The sequence below is a fragment of the Tiliqua scincoides genome, chromosome 4 (assembly GCF_035046505.1).
Source record: "Tiliqua scincoides isolate rTilSci1 chromosome 4, rTilSci1.hap2, whole genome shotgun sequence".
NCBI classification, from domain to species: domain Eukaryota; kingdom Metazoa; phylum Chordata; class Lepidosauria; order Squamata; family Scincidae; genus Tiliqua; species Tiliqua scincoides.
Genome location: NC_089824.1, coordinates 152,305,889 through 152,324,169, shown reverse-complemented (window position 1 = coordinate 152,324,169; position 18,281 = coordinate 152,305,889). Strand labels below are relative to the sequence as shown.

The window sequence follows — 18,281 nt, the reverse complement described above, 5'->3', positions numbered from 1 at the left end:
CTGCCAGCCCACATGGCTGGCAGCTGCACATGCATCAACAGAGGAGCCACCCACTGCCAGTGCCAGTAAGTTGGCAGTGGGAGGAGGAACGTGGGAGTGTCTTGGCAGGGAGAGGAAGGTGGAAAGTGGAATGGGAAGGGAGAGGTGCATCTCAGCAGTGCTGTGCACCAGGATCCTATCCCTGTTAGGATAGGATCCTTCCCCCATTCCCTCAGCCTTACTCTCCTTCATTCTGGGCATAAATTGGAAAAGTGGAGGCTTGTCTTGAGGCGGCCTCCAGAAATGCCCCCCCCCCCAAGAATGCAGCTCACATTCTGTTGGTGCAACTGCATCAGTGGGATGGGCTTAGTCAGGACTGGGCTGTCCTTATGTCAGTGCATCCTTCCCATCTGTTGTGTGGCACAATTACTCCAAATAGGGACTAGTGCAACCGTCTAGCACAGGCAAGGGAAAATCACTCCCTGTCTTACCTCCTTATTTGACTTCTTATGTGAGCTGGCATACTGTAGGTGCTAAGAGCCTGACAGCCCAATCCTGAGCTGCCCGGGGTGCGGGTCTGCAGCGGTGCTGAAAAAGGCTGCCGCCGCATCCTGCACACTCCAGGTAGCCGCTGCCGGCTCTGCGGGAGAAGAGGACTTTTGCCCCCTTCCCCCAGGTAAACAGAGTAGCCCTGAAATAGGGCTACTTGATTCACCGCCAACAAAAAAGGTCGGTGGTGAATCAAGAGCCTCCGAGTAGAGCAGTGAGCCCAACAAAGAGGCTGTGGATCTGGTGCAGCAAAGTTCCACTGCTCCTGCTGCCCTCCCTCCCTGCTCCCTGCCCCCGGAACACCTCCTCCTCACCCTGTCCCCGCCTCCCCCCTCCCCAGAACATCTCCTCCCCACCCTCTCCCCCCTCTCCCCACCTCCCCCCTGCCCAGAATGCCTCCTTCCCACCTCCCCTTACCCCAGCAGCAGAGCTCTGGCAGCAGCCCAGCGCCGGCCAGTGCTGGGCTACCACCAGTGCTTGCCCAGCGCTAGGGCCCACAAATGTGCCTTACAGCACTGTTCAGGATTGGGCCCTGAGCTATGAATCAGAAAAATCTCACTTTGGCCATGAACTTAGTCTGGGAAACCCATTCCCTCTCATTCTCAGCCCCTTTTGCAATAAGACGATAATAACCCCTCCTTTCACAGCTGTTGTAAAGATCATACAAAGCAATACACATGATGTGCTTTGAACACTCAGAAGTGCTAACAATAGTCTTATGCACCATTTTTTGGCCCATTAAGAGTCAGAATCAATCAGCTGTTTCCCATTTCACAGAAACAAGGTTATGATTCAACTCCAGCAACACAAGTCGTAACTTGTACTGTGGTCTGAGTTAGTTCATAGGGATCAAGATCCACATGCAATAGGCTGCAAGGGAGGAAGTATCTCACTCATTCCATATTCATTAAAACTTACCGTACTCTGCCCCTTCTCCCAAACTCATAGTTGGTAACCAAAGCTTCCAGCATCCCAGGAAGTAGAGGCAGTCTGTGTTTTTGACAAATCATTTCTGTCTACAAATAAGATAACATTTGTTGCTGAATACTGCTAGCATAACACAAAATAAGGTGATTTATGAAAACTGAGGCCTATTATGAACTAGAGCAATGTCTATCAGTTTTGCATGCCCTTTTATAGCCTGTGAGCATATAATGTCCTCTTCACTGGAAACCCACAGACCTAGAGGGCAGGTTCCCTATCCCTTTGTTGTGTGGGTTGTCCCTGTATCCTGGCTTGTGAAGGTTGGATTGCACCAATTGTGGAAGATCATCTCCTCTCCTAGTACTCTTTCATGTCAGGTCCCAGTTTCCTCTATTTAGTCTTATCTTTTTAAAAAAATGTAACTTCAGTAGAAAGTTCCATTAGAACACGTCAATCAACAATGACATTTTTGTAAGTGTTGGAACAAATCCAGAAGTACTGTACATATGGGTCTGTGCATTCAAAGTCAAATAATGCACATTATTGAAATGTGCAGCAAAGTATTAATTTGAAGAGCAGTCTTGCTTTTAGCAAGCACCTCATTGCCTCTTCCTGTCCAAAATGCAAGTCACTGATACTATTATATACCAATATTTGAAAAGTTCACAAAACAGTTTACATAGCAAAAGAAATGGGAAAAAAAAAATTCTTCCCTGTCCGAAAGGGGTTCACAATCTTCAAAAAAAATCAAAGGTGCAAAAGAGACACTAGCTAACAGTCAATCAAAAGAATTTCCTGCTGGGGTGAGTGGGAGAGTTGCTCTCTCTTGGTTAATGATAAGACAACCCCCACTTTCATTTACCTATGAATGAAGTACCTTTTATCTCTGCAGGAAATATTATTCTGTGTCAACTATGTACGATCAAGTATCTAGCTGAAAAAGTCATGACAGACAACATATGCAGATGACAGCTTATCACACCCCCAGTTGGGCACTGTAGCTTTTTGCTAAATGTTCACTGCGGGAAGCCTGTCATGTGGGTGGCGCAGCCCTCAATGGTCCTCAGCTGGTCTCTCTCAGCTCTGGTAGAAATCAGTATGAAGTGAATCATCTTTGGACTGCTGAATCACAGAGCACCAACCATCACTCCACACTGGGTTTGTCTACCTGTGTTCTGATTAACTGTGATTTGTCATGGCACCATCCTGCAGGCATGAACAAGACACAATTATGTTAGAGTAGCAAAGAAGATGCTGACTTTTTATGTGAAAACAAAAAAGGGTGTCACCTTTGGGATAGGATTGAGAACCACCCTTGGGCCTCATATCAATATTACCAGTAGGTGCAAATGTGATAATTGATGCAAACTCTTAAGGGGCATGGGAAGAAGGAGGCAATGGATCCCATCTCAGAATCTTTGTCATGCTGTACTTCCAGTGTGTGCATGAATGAATCTGCACGAAGAGGTAGGGAAGCCAGCATGACTACAAGAAAGGTAGCATATGATGCTATCTCTTTGGTACCAGGAAAATATCTTTTTTTTCTCCTCGATCTTTCCAGATTTTAATGATGCTGCAATTTTAACATTCCTTAATGGTTTGAATTGTCAAGCACCTTGAGAAATGTGTTGAAAGGTAGCATATAAATACTTCCTTTAAATAACATGTATATTTACATTTACGGTGCTGTGCCTTTTTCAAAAGCCACTCAGTGGATTTATTTTGTTTCAAAGGTGCATCACATAGCCTTGGGATTAATTGTTTGCATCACCGATCCTCCCCTGACATATAATTTCACCTTTTAAAATGATTCAATAATGAGAAGTTAAAATTATTAGTGTATTATCTTTTCTAGAAAGACAAGTTCAATATCATGTACACTCAGCACTTTTATTTTGTATTGGTCACGTGCACTCACAAGATACAGTACTATGTTCATGTCCCTTAGAAACATTTTTCCAGAATGAATCTTTTCCCCTTTTCTCAATGATTTCTTTGGGATATGTCACATAGTGGCAGGGAGAACTTTGACAGGAAAATGTATTGAATTAATAATTTGTAACTGAGAATTCATTACACTCCTATACAGTAAGAGAGACCGCCCTCTGAATATTTTTTTTTTAAAGATGTTTTGCCACTTTCTTCAGTGTTCAAAGCAGGGTACAACAATAAAGTTACAAAACCACATAATTAATAAAAATATTAAATAAAACCAATTAAAACAACTGAATCGATGCAGAATATGCAGCTGAACTCATGATCTATGAAGCTGGCTTACCTCATGGACTGAAAGGAGACCAGAACAATTTTTATCTTCTTCTAGAAAACTCCGACTTAGTTTTCCTAAGGACATCTCTCCTTTATGTTCCTTCACTATCTGCTTGAAGGACTCAAATGCATCTTCTGCAGTCCAAGCACTATGGAATGATAATGCATAGAGTGAAGAAGCAATTAGAAAGATAACTCGTTTTTCCATTGTAACACAGCCATATATCATTTCATTTTGGACACACAAAAATCTAGCTGCTCTACAACGATTTTGCAAAAATCTCTGCCTAATGGGGCACCCTATACACTAGCAAAGAGCCCCAATAATAAAATCACAGAATTACTAAAAAGCAAAAAAAGGAATAGGAATGAAATGAAACAAGGGAAAAACCTGAACTTCACTAAAAGACCTGGCATAATAGAGCTCTGAGGAGTCCTATTGGGGACCATTCCCCTTCCCTTGCCTCTTGACTGGGATGATTTGAATGCAGCCTTGAATGAATCTGCATTGAATGCAGCAGCTGTTGTGCTGTTGGCTCTGTGTCTGATGTGCCTGCATACTGTTGGGCTGTAACTTATGTTGCAGTAATTGGGTTGGGACCCAAAATACGACTTGGGACCAGTGTATTTGAGAGACCACCTTCTTCCATATTATCCAGCCCACCTTCTTCATTAATCAGAGAAGGACTTTTTAGAAGTGCCATTGCTTATAGAGGTGAGAGGGATGATAGCATGAAATAAGACTTTCTCAGTAGTGGCACCTACTTTATGGAATTCCCTCCTCTTAGGCTTATGAACTGCTCCCTCCCTTCCAGTTATGACCCTAAAGGGACCTTTCTTTTTTAGACTAGCTTTCTGGTATCAATACTGTCCCCTGCCTCGATCTGTTCCCTCTCTGTCCTGTTCCTTCCTCTCCCCACCCCATTCCACTCAGCCCCCTCTTGTGCTGAGTGACTGGTGCTGGGCTGTTCTAGCTCAGCTGGATTAAAACATAACTTTAATGTTCATGACGAGTAAATATATTTAAGAACATAAATGCTTGCTTGTTAAATATTGTGGCTCTCAAACGTCTTTCTTGAAGCTCTGAAACACCTGAAGCTTATCATATGTGGCTCTTACGTTAAGCAAGTTTGGTCACCCCTGTGCCATGGCATGCTGCCTTTTGCAGCAGGTGTAAAGCATGCAGTGTTGCCGGAATGTGTGTTACAGTAGCACAGAACCCAAAAAGGATTGGGCCATTAGTATCTGCAATTCCCTTTCAAATACTTTATCTACTTAACAGCCAGTCTCAGTGCTCTGAGGGGAAAAAAAAATCACAGTTGAATTATTGCAGCTGCAGGCTATATATCACAAGCAGGTTTATCTTGGCCTTAGGCTGTTTTTGATAAATGTTTGACTATAATTATGAGTGTTAATTGATTCTGTGTTTCTAGGGATGGATGGCATGGTTGGTACAATGTTTAGCTAGTAACAATTTAGTTTTCCTTGGTTTCCAGACCAAATGCAGTCCAAGTCTTGTGTAAGTGCTATTTGGAATCATGAGAAAGGAGACTGTACTCTTAAGCTTTGTATAGGCAGTTAAGGTGCCTACAGATGTACATGAAATTGGGCACCACAGCATATTTTTGCCCTATAGAACAAGCTCCAACTGATCTATGCATGAAGTGGATAGGTCTGTGATTCTCAAACTTTTAGCACTGGGACCCACTTTTTAGAATGAGAATCTGTCAGAACGCACTGAAAGAGATGTCATGACCAGAAGTGACATCATCAAGCAGGAAAATTTTTAACAATTCTAGGCTGCAATCCTAGTCAAACTCACCCAGGAATAAGCCCCATTTACAATAATTGTTAAAAGCATATACACAGTAGCCTGTTAAAAGTACAAATCTGTAACATTTCCCCAAATGCAGTCACATACCATGGTAGCATCGTCTAATATAGTAAAAATAAAAGATTGAAATGAATGGGACCCACCTGAACTTGGCTCGCGACCCACCTAGTGGGTTCCGACCCAGAGTTTGAGAAACACTGGGATAGGTGAATTATGCCACTTATCATGAACACTATCCAATTGGTGCTTGTGATAAGCATATCTAAAACTTTATATTATTATTTGTGTAAGCATGTTAGCAACCTGCATGTTGGCAACCTTCAGTCTCGAGAGACTATGGTATCGCGTGCTCTGAATGGTGGTTCTGGAACAGCGTCTAATGTGGCTGAAAAGGCCGATTCGGGAGTGACAATCCCTTCCTCACTGGGAGCAAGTGCAGTCTGTCCCTGGTCTGTCTCCCTTGCTATGGGCCTTCCTTCTTTGCCTCTTTGCCTCAGTCTGTTGGCCAAGTGTCTCTTCAAACTGGGAAAGGCCATGCTGCACAGCCTGCCTTCAAGCGGGTCGCTCAGAGGCCAAGGTTTCCCACTTGTTGAGGTCCACTCCTAAGGCCTTCAGATCCCTCTTGCAGATGTCCTTGTATCGCAGCTGTGGTCTACCTGTAGGGCGCTTTCCTTGCACAAGTTCTCCACAGAGGAGATCCTTTGGGATCCGGCCATCAGCCATTCTCACGACATGTCCGAGCCAACACAGGCGTCTCTGTTTCAGCAGTGCATACATGCTAGGGATTCCAGCTTGTTCCAGGACTGTGTTGTTTGGAACTTTGTCCTGCCATGTGATGCTGAGGATGCGCCGGAGGCAGTGCCTGTGGAAAGCGTTCACTTTCCTCTCCTGTTGTGAGCGAAGAGTCCATGACTCACTGCAGTACAGAAGTGTACTCAGGACGCAAGCTCTGTAGACCTGGATCTTGGTATGTTCCGTCAGCTTCTTGTTGGACCAGACTCTCTTTGTGAGTCTGGAAAACGTGGTAGCTGCTTTACCGATGCTTTTGTTTAGCTCAGTATCGAGAGAAAGAGTGTTGGAGATTGTTGAGCCAAGGTACACAAAGTCATGGACAATCTCCAGTTCATGCGCAGAGATTGTAATGCAGGGAGGTGAGTCCACATCCTGAACCATGACCTGTGTTTTCTTAAGGCTGATCGTCAGTCCAAAATCTGTCTGGAGAGGTTGTAGAGCTTTCCGTCTGATCTGGTCCAGAGATAGATGCCTTCTGTTGCAGTTCCAAAGGCATGCTTCAGCAGGACAGTGAAGAAAATCCCAAACAAGGTAGGTGCAAGAATACAGCCCTGCGTCACTCCGCTTCAGATGTCAAAGGGGTCTGATGTGGAGCCATCGAAGACAACAGTGCCCTTCATGTCCTTGTGGAAAGATCTGATGATGCTGAGGAGCCTGGGTGAACATCTGATCTTGGGAAGAATATTGAAGAGGCCATTCCTTCTGCCCAGGTCGAAAGCCTTCGTGAGATCTACGAAAGCTATAAAGAGTGGCTGTCGTTGTTCCCTGCATTTCTCCTGCAGTTGTCTAAGGGAGAATACCATATCAGTGGTGGACCTGTTGGCTCGGAAACCGCACTGCGATTCTGGATAGACGCTCTCTGCAAGTACCTTGAGCCTCTTTAGTGCAACTTGGGCAAACAGCTTTCCTACGACGCTAAGGACAGAGATGTCGCGGTAGTTGTTGCAGTCACCCCTGTCGCCTTTGTTCTTGTACAGCATGATGATGTTTGCATCCCTCATGTCTTGAGGTACTCCACCTTCTCTCCAGCAGAGACAGAGGATTTCATGCAGCTCAGTGACAATGATCTCTTTGCAGCACTTTAGGACTTCAGTAGGGATGCTGTCTTTTCCAGGTGCCTTGCCAAAGGCAAGGGAGTCCAGGGCCACGTGAAGTTCTTCTAGGGTTGGTTCACTGTCAAGCTCCTCCAGCATAGGCAGGCACTCAATGTTGTTCAGCGCTTCTTCGGTGACTACATTTTCTCTGGAATATAGCTCAGAGTAGTGCTGCACCCAGCGTTCCATCTGCTGCGCCCGATCCTGGATGACCTCGCCTGCGGCAGACTTCAGAGGGGCAATTTTCTTCTGTGTTGGACCTAGGGCCTGCTTGATACCATCATACAACCCCTTAATGTTGCCCATGTCAGCTTCTATCTGTATCTGGGAACAGAGCTGGAGCCAGTAGTTGTTAGCACACCTCCTGGCAGTCTGCTGGACTTTGCTGCGAGCAGCACGGAGGACCTGCAGGTTGCGCTCACTGGGACAGGCCTTGTATGCTGCTTGAGCTCTCCTCTTTTCCTCAATGATTGGTGTCAACTCCTCAGATTGGGCTTCAAACCAGTCTGCCGTCTTGTTGGTCTTCTTGCCAAATATGGACAAGGCGGTGTTGTAAACTGTATTCTTGAAATGTTCCCATCTGTTGGATGTGTTTGCATCGGCCGGGCCTGGAAGAGATTCCTCAAGTGCTCGTGCAAATTCCTCCACTTTCCTCTGATCCTGGATCTTGCTGGTATCAATGCGAGGTCTTCCTTCCTTTTTCGTGTCATACAGTCACTTTGTTTGCAGTTTCACTCTGCTGCACACCAGGGAGTGGTCAGTGTCACAGGCAGCACCCTGATAACTGCATGTGATCTTGATGCTGGGAAGGCTGGAGCGTCTGGTAAGAATCAGGTCAAGCTGGTGCCAGTGCTTTGATCTTGGGTGTCTCTAAGAGACTCTATGTTGGGGCTTCATGTTGAAGAATGTGTTGCTGACACAGAGACCGTGATGACAGCAAAACTCTAGCAGGCGTTGGCCATTTTCGTTCATCTTCCCAGTGCCGAACTGACCTAAGCAAGTGGGCCATGAACTGTGATCAGCACCAACTCTAGCATTGAAATCTCCAAGAATGAACAATGGCTCTTTTATGGGGATCTTCTTGATAGTGGTGGCCAGGTCATCATAGAATTTGTCTTTGGCTTCTGCTGGAGATGACAGAGTCGGTGCATAAGCACTGATGAGAGTGACAGGTCCTGCTGATGACTGGAGCTGCAGGGACAAAATTCTTTCACTTCCCACAGTAGGTGGGATGATGGATTCCAGCAGGGTATTTCTTACCGCAAAGACAACGCCATGTTCCCTGTTTTCATTTGGTGGTTTTCCCTGCCAGAAAAATGAGAAATTTATCTCCTTGACAGATCCGGAATCTGGCAGCCTCGTCTCTTGAAGGGCGATGATGTCCGTCTGCAGTCTGCTCAGCTCCATGTCGATGGCAGCTGTTTTGCATGTGTCGTCTATTTCTTGCAGGTCATCAGAGAAGCCAGGTGTCATTGTCCTTATGTTCCAGTTGCCCAGCTTTAGGGCAGAAGTTTTCTGTTTTCTGTTGCATGGTGCAGAGTTGTCGATCCGCTTGTCGGTTTTCACCCTAAACCCCACGCACCCTGTGAGGTTAATGGACCGTGGCAAGGCAACACCTTACTGGCTGGGGACTGTCCAGCTTAAGGTGGGCGGTAGCTGCCCAATGAGATGCAATGATCTCTCCCACCGTTGAAGCAGCCCCTGGCGTCACGCTCTATGCCAATTGAGCGAAGACTTATAACTGGTAAACTGATGCTTCCCGTGTTGTGCCGATGCCGTATGGCGAAGTTGGAGTGTCCTCTCCAGTGTGCAAAGCCTGGAGGGGAAGCCTTTGTTTGGGCAAAGGTTAGAAAAAGATATTATCTATTACGTGGTCATAATTTTATTTGTGTATTCTCTTTAATTCATAGTATGTTAGCGACACACATCTGAGCACCTGAATTTGGTGCTGGGTCCTTACCAGCAAAGGGCTGTTTCCTGGACCACAGAAACACAGGCCGGGAAGGCACAGTTTTGATTCAAAGGCCGCATAATCACCCCTCTTTCTTTAATTTTCTAAGGGATTTGGTGCTCCAACTTTGAATGGAGACTTGTTTACTTCTTAAATGTAAAATGGCTAATGGAATTTTCATGTCTTCAGAATGCAGATGGCGTCCTCCAGCCCTAAATCCAGCTAAAACATCATATTTGATGGTCCCTAGCACCTGGGCTTTTCAGTTTGGAAAAAAAAAAAAACTTTTATAAGACAAAGGAAAAGTTTCACACATCCAGGAGTCCTCACCAAGAACCCAAGATTAAACTCATCAAGGAGATAGGCTAATGAGCTCACAACCTATCTAAACTAGCTACCACACCCTCAGTTGGGTGAGAGAACAAAGACATAACCCAGCAAGCATCTTGGACTAGCAATAAAGTCACCCCACCTAAGAATCCCATAGGATTCTACAGGGCAAAAATCTATAAAAACCCTTGACTTTACAGTCTCAAGTTCATTGTTCTCCATTTGATCTCTGCCCACTGTTCTGTGTTGCCATTGGTCTCTGAAGCAGGAACCCACTGATGCTGCATCAGGTGACAACCATACCAGCCTCCACTCAGGGACCACCATGCCAGCCAGCACCCCAAATCAGTAACACCCTACAAGCTTTGCCATGGCCTGAACGGCCTGTATCTTTCTCCTTGCATCCCTACTAGTCTCCCTAACATTTCCCCACTTCCTTCCCTGCAGTGTCCTCACTAGGAGAATGCAGGGGGTGTGGGCCGCACCGGGTGGTGTGCACAAGGAGATGACACCACTAGCAGCCAAAAATTTTTAAGTCTTGGTATTTTTGAATAATACCATCATGTTGTATATCAGTTGATGTGTAATTTCACGCAGAATGCAATGAAACAAACCACGTTGAAATGTCTCAATTCTATCAAAAGTTATAGCTAATAAACCAGCAGGGGTGGGGTGATTGTACATCACCATGCCCATTGCCCGGTGTGTTGCCCTGCGCACTGCATGGGAGATCTGTCATAGGGATGTTGTGCAGGCCTCTCCCCACTGGGTGACAAAAACCCTAGTGATGTCACTGCTTCCCTGTACCCAAAACCTTCCCTCTTTTCTCCTGGGTTCCCCTGGGAAAGTCAATCTATCTATGTCCCATCTCTGCCCCCCCGGTTTTCCCCCTCTTGATCTGCCCCTTGTTCTTCTAAGGAGTTCCACTCCCTTCCCCTCTTCTCCTCTCCTTCTAATAGCTTTCCACCACAGTGTGTGACTGTGATAGATTTCCCCTGCCTGGAATTAATTGTGAGTTAGTTAGGCCTCAGTTCAAACCACCACCACCCCCATTTTTGGTTCTTTTAGCACCTTGTAATAAACAATTGTGCACCTTCACTCTTGCCTCCATTTTCCTTTCACCACCAAATTACATAGTTGTGTCGTTGGCCGATATGCTGGATCCCTGCACGTCAAAGTCCCCCTCACACACACACACAGAGGCTACATGTGTTTTATAAAGCACTGCCAGTAACATATCATCTGATCATATCATAAATGGCCATGACTTCTTCCCTCTCTAAGTGAAGTAAGCTGGTGTATGTCAGGCTATACCTCTTAAAGTGACACTCTTCACAACTGCCAAGCCAGCATATATCATGCAAAAGCAAAACAAAACACTCACATAAATGCATATATCTTTTTGCCAGTCTTCTGCACAACAGTCAGTTAAGGGAAGCCGGCATAATCTCCACTGAGGCTTCCTAGCAGTATGCTGTGTAGGTGTTCCCAGACTCAAAAAACCTTTCTTTTGCAGTAATTTTTGGATGGCTTCAAGAGGAAAGCTGTTCTTAAGTACTCCATAAAATTATTTTTAATATCATAAGTGAGCCAGTTTTTCATTTGGAATGCTTTGGACGGGCTTATAATAACAGCAGCTATTAGATTCTTACCAGACAGAAACTCGGGATGGAGGAATTTTTTTTTTCCTCAGAAACATTGCTCATTTATTGACAGGAAAGAGCATGCATACAATTAAAATAGAACCTTTTACTGTGCAGCTTTGCATTTTGACTCTTCTCTGGAAAGTCCGGTGCTTCCTGTATTTGACTGGCTGCTACTTTTGTTAGTAACTGAAGCAGGTTTTTATAATTTACCTGAAAAAAAGGCAAAGTAGCATAATTACAAAAAAAGGAGTGTAAAATGGGTAGTGTAAAATTCAGCGGTGCAGAAAAAGTCTGCTGTTATTTGATGAAGTGGGTTCCTTGCTGTGACTTTGTGAGATATTTGTTAATAAAATAAAGAAAAGAATAAAATATTTAACAATTTAAAAGAAAGATGAGACCTGCCTATTTGTAATATCCTCTCAGTGAATGCAACTGTGAAATGGCATATGACTCAAGCACTCCAAAAGCTTTGTTTGGTAAGGATGTCTCTATCACAGATTTAATACTCATTCCTTCTTCCCAGATAAGCCAAGGATGAGGAACTCTGGCTTGCTGATAAAGAGTGCCCAGTACAGTTAGGAAACAATTTCTAGGATTGTTCATCAGAGCCATGACAAGCAAATATTGTACAAAATGTGTAACATGGCCCAGTGTTTCTTCCTTTTTCTTGAAGATGGCATATGTTGTGTGTGTGTGTGTGTGTGTGTGTGTGTGTTTGTGTGTGTGTGTCACTGGCATTCCTGAAGGGGTCAAAATGCTAAGTTTTCCAGCAGTCTGACATGTTTGTTCCGTTGCCTCAGAGCTGCATTGCTCATATGTCGGTGCTGGAAAGTGGGTTAGGATTGCACCCTTCAATACTTAGGTGTCACTTGGGTGTCACTCATAGAGGCTGCCTCAAAGTAAGGGAATGTGTGTTCCCTTACCTCAGAGCTGCATTGCCCTTATGTCAGTGCTGGAAAGCACTGACATAAGGGGTTAGGATTGTGCCCATAATATACTAACTATACTTAAATCATTTCAAGATGTGGATGGATTGTGAACAGTGTTATTGCTGTTTTCTCACATACATATTTTAAAAAAGGAACATGTTTATAGTAGAATCCTTAAACTGGGGAAAAAAAGTTAAAACAAGATTTTGGCAACCAAGCATTTTTTGAAATGCTTTATTTTGAAAGTTGAGATTCCCCCAAATTACAGTGTTAGCATTCCAGAATGACCTGCAAGCTTTAAGAAAACCTTTGTACTTACAGTTGTTTTAATGCAGGGTGACCAGATGTCCTCTTTTTCCAGGACATGTCCCCTTTTTTAGCCCTCCCTTGCATTGGCATTCTGACATAGCCCATTTCTAAAATCAGGAGGTTGCACATACACATCATGGCTTGTAACCCATAATGGATTTTTCCTCCAGAAACTTGTCCAATCCCCTTTTAAAGTCGTCCAGGCCAGATGCCATCACCACATCCTGTGGCAAGGAGTTCCACAGACCAACCACATGCTGAGTAAAGAAATATTTTCTTTTGTCTGTTCTAACTCTCCCAACACTCAATTTTAGTGGATGTCCCCTGGTTCTGGTGTTATGTGAGAGTGTAAAGAGCATCTCTCTATCCACTCTGTCCATCCCCTGCATAATTTTGTATGTCTCAGTCAGGTCCCCCCTCAGGCGCCTCTTTTCTAGACTGAAAAGTCCCAAATGCTATAGCCTTTCCTCATAAGGGAGGTGCCCCAGCCCAGTAATCATTTTGGTTGCTCTCTTTTGCACCTTTTCCATCTTTACTATATCCTTTTTGGGATGTTCTGACCAGAACTGGATACAATATTCCAGGTCTGGCCTTACCATCGATTTATACAACAGCATTACAATATTAGCTGTCTTATTCTCAATGCCTTTCCTAATGATCCCAAGTATGGAATTAGCCTTCTTCACTGCCACTGCACATTGGGTTTTTTTTTTGTAAGCAAAAACCTTTTGATTGACATACCCATTCTCGATCATTTGGCTTGGAAAATCTCCTGAAAAGAGCTTTGACAGTTGGCAACTGCAGAGGGACTTCATGTTTTAGTAGAAGGTGGCTCAGTTGTGCCTGAGGAAGAAGCCCTGAAGCTCTGGGGTCCAAAGCCTTCATCTCATCCTGAAGCTTTTCTAATGTTGTCAGATTCAACGGATTCAGCTCAAGTTCTTTTCTGAGGGAAGTCATGAGAGGATCACTTTTCTCCAATGTCTCCATTTGCTCTTGTGCAATATCCTGCAGAAAGCAGTATTATGAAACTACATAAGGCACAAGTGGGGTCCACAATACAGCACTGTAGTAAGCAATGTCTCGCCAGTTGCTAACAGTAGGACTTTTGTTCAGGGCTCCAATCAGACTGGCACTTGTAGGGACAGGGAGGTTTTAGAGGACTGAACAAGAAAGAAGTGGCCATTTCCCCCTTCTTCCCACATGAAAACTTCCCTGTGTAGCACAAGGAGGAGAGTTGAACTTTGTGGCACCCAGGGCCAGCCTTAAGGCAATTTGGCCAAAATGGGCCCCATGCCAGGAGGGGCCGCACACTGGTGCCCACAGCTGCAGCCTCACTCTGTAGCTGATGCTCCGGCATGGAATATTCCATAGCAAGGTGTTGCAAGGACAGCACAGTGAGTGGAGCAGTGCCACTAGGCGATCCACCCACCTGCCCCTAATTGGTTTGAAATCAGCCCCTCCAGGAGCAACTTCCAGTGATGCTGCTGCCAGATTGCCAGGCCTTGCCACTGCCTCTCATTCTGGTGCATAGGGGTTCCACTCTGGAAAATTTTTTGCATTGGGCCCCACAGCTGTGAAAGCCAGCTCTGGTGGCACCCCTTTCAGCTTCTCCCACATTGGAAGCTTTCAAGCAGCAACTGGATGGCCATCTATCAGGGATGTTGCACTGAGCAGGCGGTTGGACTAGATGACATCCAAGATTCCTCCCAGCTCTAGTATGATTCTATTTTTTATGATACTATCAGCTATTAGAGAGTCAAGTAGTCCAATTCTCTTCCCAGATTGGGTCTGGGATTTCCCCCCTCCAGTGGACATCCCATAGGCTGTGGAAGCTACTGAACATATACCCTTGTTTTATTTGCATTAAAATCTCTTTTTAATTTTTAAATGAATATACTTCTAAGGCTACAATTCTATACATACTTGCCTGGGAATAAGTACCATTAAATTTAATGCAGCTTCTTTCCAAGTAGACATGCATAGGATTGCACAGAGTCTTTGGAAACCGCTGTTTTCTTTTTGGATGGCCCAGTTTTGTTTCTGAACTGGTCCACCAAAATCTGAGGGAGTAATCATGATCACTAATGCATTTGCCTTGATGTGAACTGCTTTATAATTGCACCAAAATTATGAGCAAAATAGAAAGCCGGGCTGAGCAATCACATTTCAAGCTGCATAGTACCTTGAAACCTGGGAAAATCCAGGATCAGGAGAAAATGACACATACACAAGGTCTTGGCCTTTCCCTATTTAGTATTTCTATATTAAATACAGTACTATAGTATTTCTATACTCAGAGTCATGAATGGAGATTCCCTTAGGACAGTGTTTCTCAAACTATGGGTTGGGACCCACTAGGTGGGTCGTGAGCCAAATTCAGGTGGGTCCCCATTCGTTTCAATCTTTTATTTTTAATATATTAGACTTGATGCTACCCTGGTATGTGACTGCATTTGGGGAAATGTTACAGATCTGTACTTTTAACAGGCTAATCTGTAAATGCTTTTAATAATGATAGTAAATGGGACTTACTCTTGGGTAAGCATGGGTAGGATTGCAGCCTAGGATTGTTAAAAATTTTCCTGCATGATAATGTCCCTTCTGGTCATGACATCACTTCCGCTGGATCCTGACAGATTCTCATTCTAAAAAGTGGGTCCTGGTGCTAAAAGTTTGAGAACCACTGCCGTAGGGATTCAAGCATTCATATTTAACTCACCCTCCCAGCATGCAGTACACCTCAGAATCATGGGGTGGGTGAGTTTATCCAAACCAGCCCCTCATGTGCAATTTAAATACAATTTAACATAGTATTTCTCAATACTTATGTAGCATTTAACACATTACAAAGTAGTTCACTCCTTGCCATGGTTAGAAGAGGAGTAGCACGATGACAGAGGGAGCAGGATGCGTGTGCGTAGATGTCCCTAGTGTGTAGGAAGGGCTGGCTGAAACATAACATGATAACCGACCCTACGAGTATGAAGTATAGTTTATCTATGTAAAGTAACAGTTGGTGCTGTCACTAAGAAGGACCCTTTCCAGGTACCTGTGACCTGATGTCTGCTTGCCTCCTGGACAGAACCTAGGAACTCCATCTCCTTTACAACTGATTTTTTTTTCTCTTTCTCTTTTTTCTTTTTTTCCTTTTTACATTGATTTTAGATGTACAGTGTCTTTTTTATTCCATCTGGCAACTCAAACTGTTGCCCTCAAATGATTTTTCAACTTCATTTTTTTAAGACCGTGATGCTCTTGGGGTCAGGACTATTAAAATGTAGGGAAACTGTTGTAAGAAGCTCCGATCCAATGGGATAGAGTTCCAACCAACCATCAAATAGTCCACCTTAAGCAACTGAATATGTCCAGCAGGCATCCAGGTCCTAAACAGATATGCTAAGTCCCATCTATTTCATTTTCAAGTAAGTCTGCTTAGACTACTTGCTGTGGCTGTAACAGAGTGCTGGGAAAATTAACACCAGCAGCACAGAAAGGTCTTACAAAAAGGCAGGGTTTATTTCATGGCAAACAGACACACAGCTCTCCATTCCTTTATCAGCCAGCTCACCCTTTGGTCTAATGCAAATCTGTGACTAACCCAGGGCATTCTGGGCAGGCCTGGATTAAGGGATTGTTTAATTACAAACATAACAATGGCCTGGTCAGTTCTGGGATGTGCTCAAAAACCCTCCCAACCCTGAAAATACCCAACAGGCCAAACAGCCGAGACTGTAAGAGTGCAATCCTAACTTGCTCTGGAACAGCCAGGCTGAGTGACCTGTGCTGTATCCAATGCAGGTTAAGTGCCGGCTGGAGGTTAACTCGGGATAAGGAGATATTTTCCTTCTTAAGCCCCTGTGGGGCTACTCTGATCTGCACCATTAATTTAGCTGGCACAAATCTTAGCAGCCTGTGAAAGGCTGCCCTGCCCAGGAGTGGGGGTTAGGATTTGGCCTGTGCTGCCATGGCTGTGCTGCCTGCCTCTCCTAAGCCTAATCTGCTTCCTGGTCTGCACCTCCCACACCCCAAAACACCCCTTCTCCACCTCTGTTCCACCCTCCCGCCACCGTCTCCCACCCCCTGCACTGGCCTGCCCTACAAATGTACCCTGTCCAGGACTGGATCCGGTCTCCAGGAGCTAGTGGGCATCCATGTCAGTGTACCAGCTCTTGAGTAGCTGCAAACGTGCTTTACTGCACGTTGATTACACCTCTGGGCCAGTGCAGGACTCTGCGCCGGCTCAAGTGCCAGTCAGGATTGCTGTGCCCATCCCCCCAAAAAAGTCCATTTACCTGTTTCTGTTGCCTTGAAATCTGGGCTCCAAGAGATGGGTTTCGGAAGACATGAATGTAAGACAAAGACTTATCTCCAGAAGGAACAGTGACACAATGTGCATTTGGTGGTTCTGACCTCTTGAATAATAACATGCAATTAGTTAGAAGGGATGCAATCAAAAGAAAACAAACATTCCTTCTGTAAAATAAATCCAGGCACTAAAAATACTTTGAATAAGAACAAGGAAACAATCTGTCACATACGAGTATTATGTTTCTTGCAAACAAAAAGGAATTATGCTTGAAACAGAGAGATCTGAGTTCTAACTCCAGACAGCCATGAAGCTTAGTGGCTGACCTTGGGGTGCTCACTTGCTCTCACCCTCACCTATCTCACAGGTTGTTGCAAGGATAGAATGGGAAAAATTTTATCTGCTCTGGCGAGATTCCTGATGTCTTCCAGCATGTCAGCTGCTAAGCGCTACTGCAGAGTGCTTTATAGCGGCTTTGTGCCAGCCTGTGCTCGTGGAACGTGCATTCCACTGGTGCTAGTTAGGACTGAGCCAGAAATACTATGTTTTGAAAAGAGAGGTAAATGATAATGTTACCAAATATTATTTCTTCCATGTGTTGCAAATCCCAACACAGTTAGAATACAATGTTAGAAGGATGAAAGCAATATAACACACTGTCAAAAGGGTAATGGTAATTCTATCCACACTTACTTGGGAGTAAGCCCCATTGACTATATTGGGGCTTACTTCTGAGTAGACATGCCTAGAAGTGGGCTCTTAGCCTGTTGCAGCAAAAACAGCTGCAGCACCTCAACGATTATCAGTGCTAAAAGACAACATACTGTTTTGAATATGACACATAATTAAAATTAACCCAGATATTAAGATAACCACTTTTCCAGATCAAAGTATATCCTCTTATGAGGAGGTCAGTCTTCCGGATCTACTGAATAATGAACCATACGTAAACCAATGTTACGTCTTTACATAAAACAGTAAGTTGCTCCTATATTGCACAAGAAGCTAATACAATGTCGAAAGTTTTATGGGAGCCAAGACACTTAGGAATGAGAAGAGATATTTGGAAGTTAGTTAAGTGGCAAAGCTGAAGGAAGGTCTTAGCAGTATGAGAATAGAAAACAAGCTACAAACAGGAAGTGAAAGGAGCCCAAAGGTATTTTTGAGAAAGGTTTGGGGCCAGTATACATGATACTCCAATTGGGTACATACATTCCCCCTCCCCTCGCAGGGCACTGTTGTCTGATGGTGTGCTTTCATGTGTGTGGGTGTGTGACTTGTCCAAATTACCTCTTAATGCATTAAGAGGTAATGCATCTCAATGCAGTGTGTATATCTTTCCTGAAAGTAGCATTAAAAACAAATTTTGA

At 44.4% G+C, this 18,281-nt stretch overlaps 1 protein-coding gene across 1 annotated transcript in view; it reads right to left on the bottom strand.

Annotated features, from left to right (window-relative positions):
• C4H1orf87 (chromosome 4 C1orf87 homolog) overlaps window positions 1–18,281 on the bottom strand; it is a 36,413-nt gene that overhangs the window by 15,503 nt on the left and 2,629 nt on the right. Inside the window, exons 3-7 of the mRNA XM_066624598.1 lie at window positions 16,898–17,017; window positions 13,347–13,610; window positions 11,468–11,577; window positions 3,731–3,869; window positions 1,447–1,544 (exon numbers count right to left, since the gene is read on the bottom strand). Of these exons, the coding sequence (XP_066480695.1) occupies window positions 1,447–1,544; window positions 3,731–3,869; window positions 11,468–11,577; window positions 13,347–13,610; window positions 16,898–17,017 (731 nt within the window). The remainder of the gene's footprint in view (window positions 1–1,446; window positions 1,545–3,730; window positions 3,870–11,467; window positions 11,578–13,346; window positions 13,611–16,897; window positions 17,018–18,281) is intronic.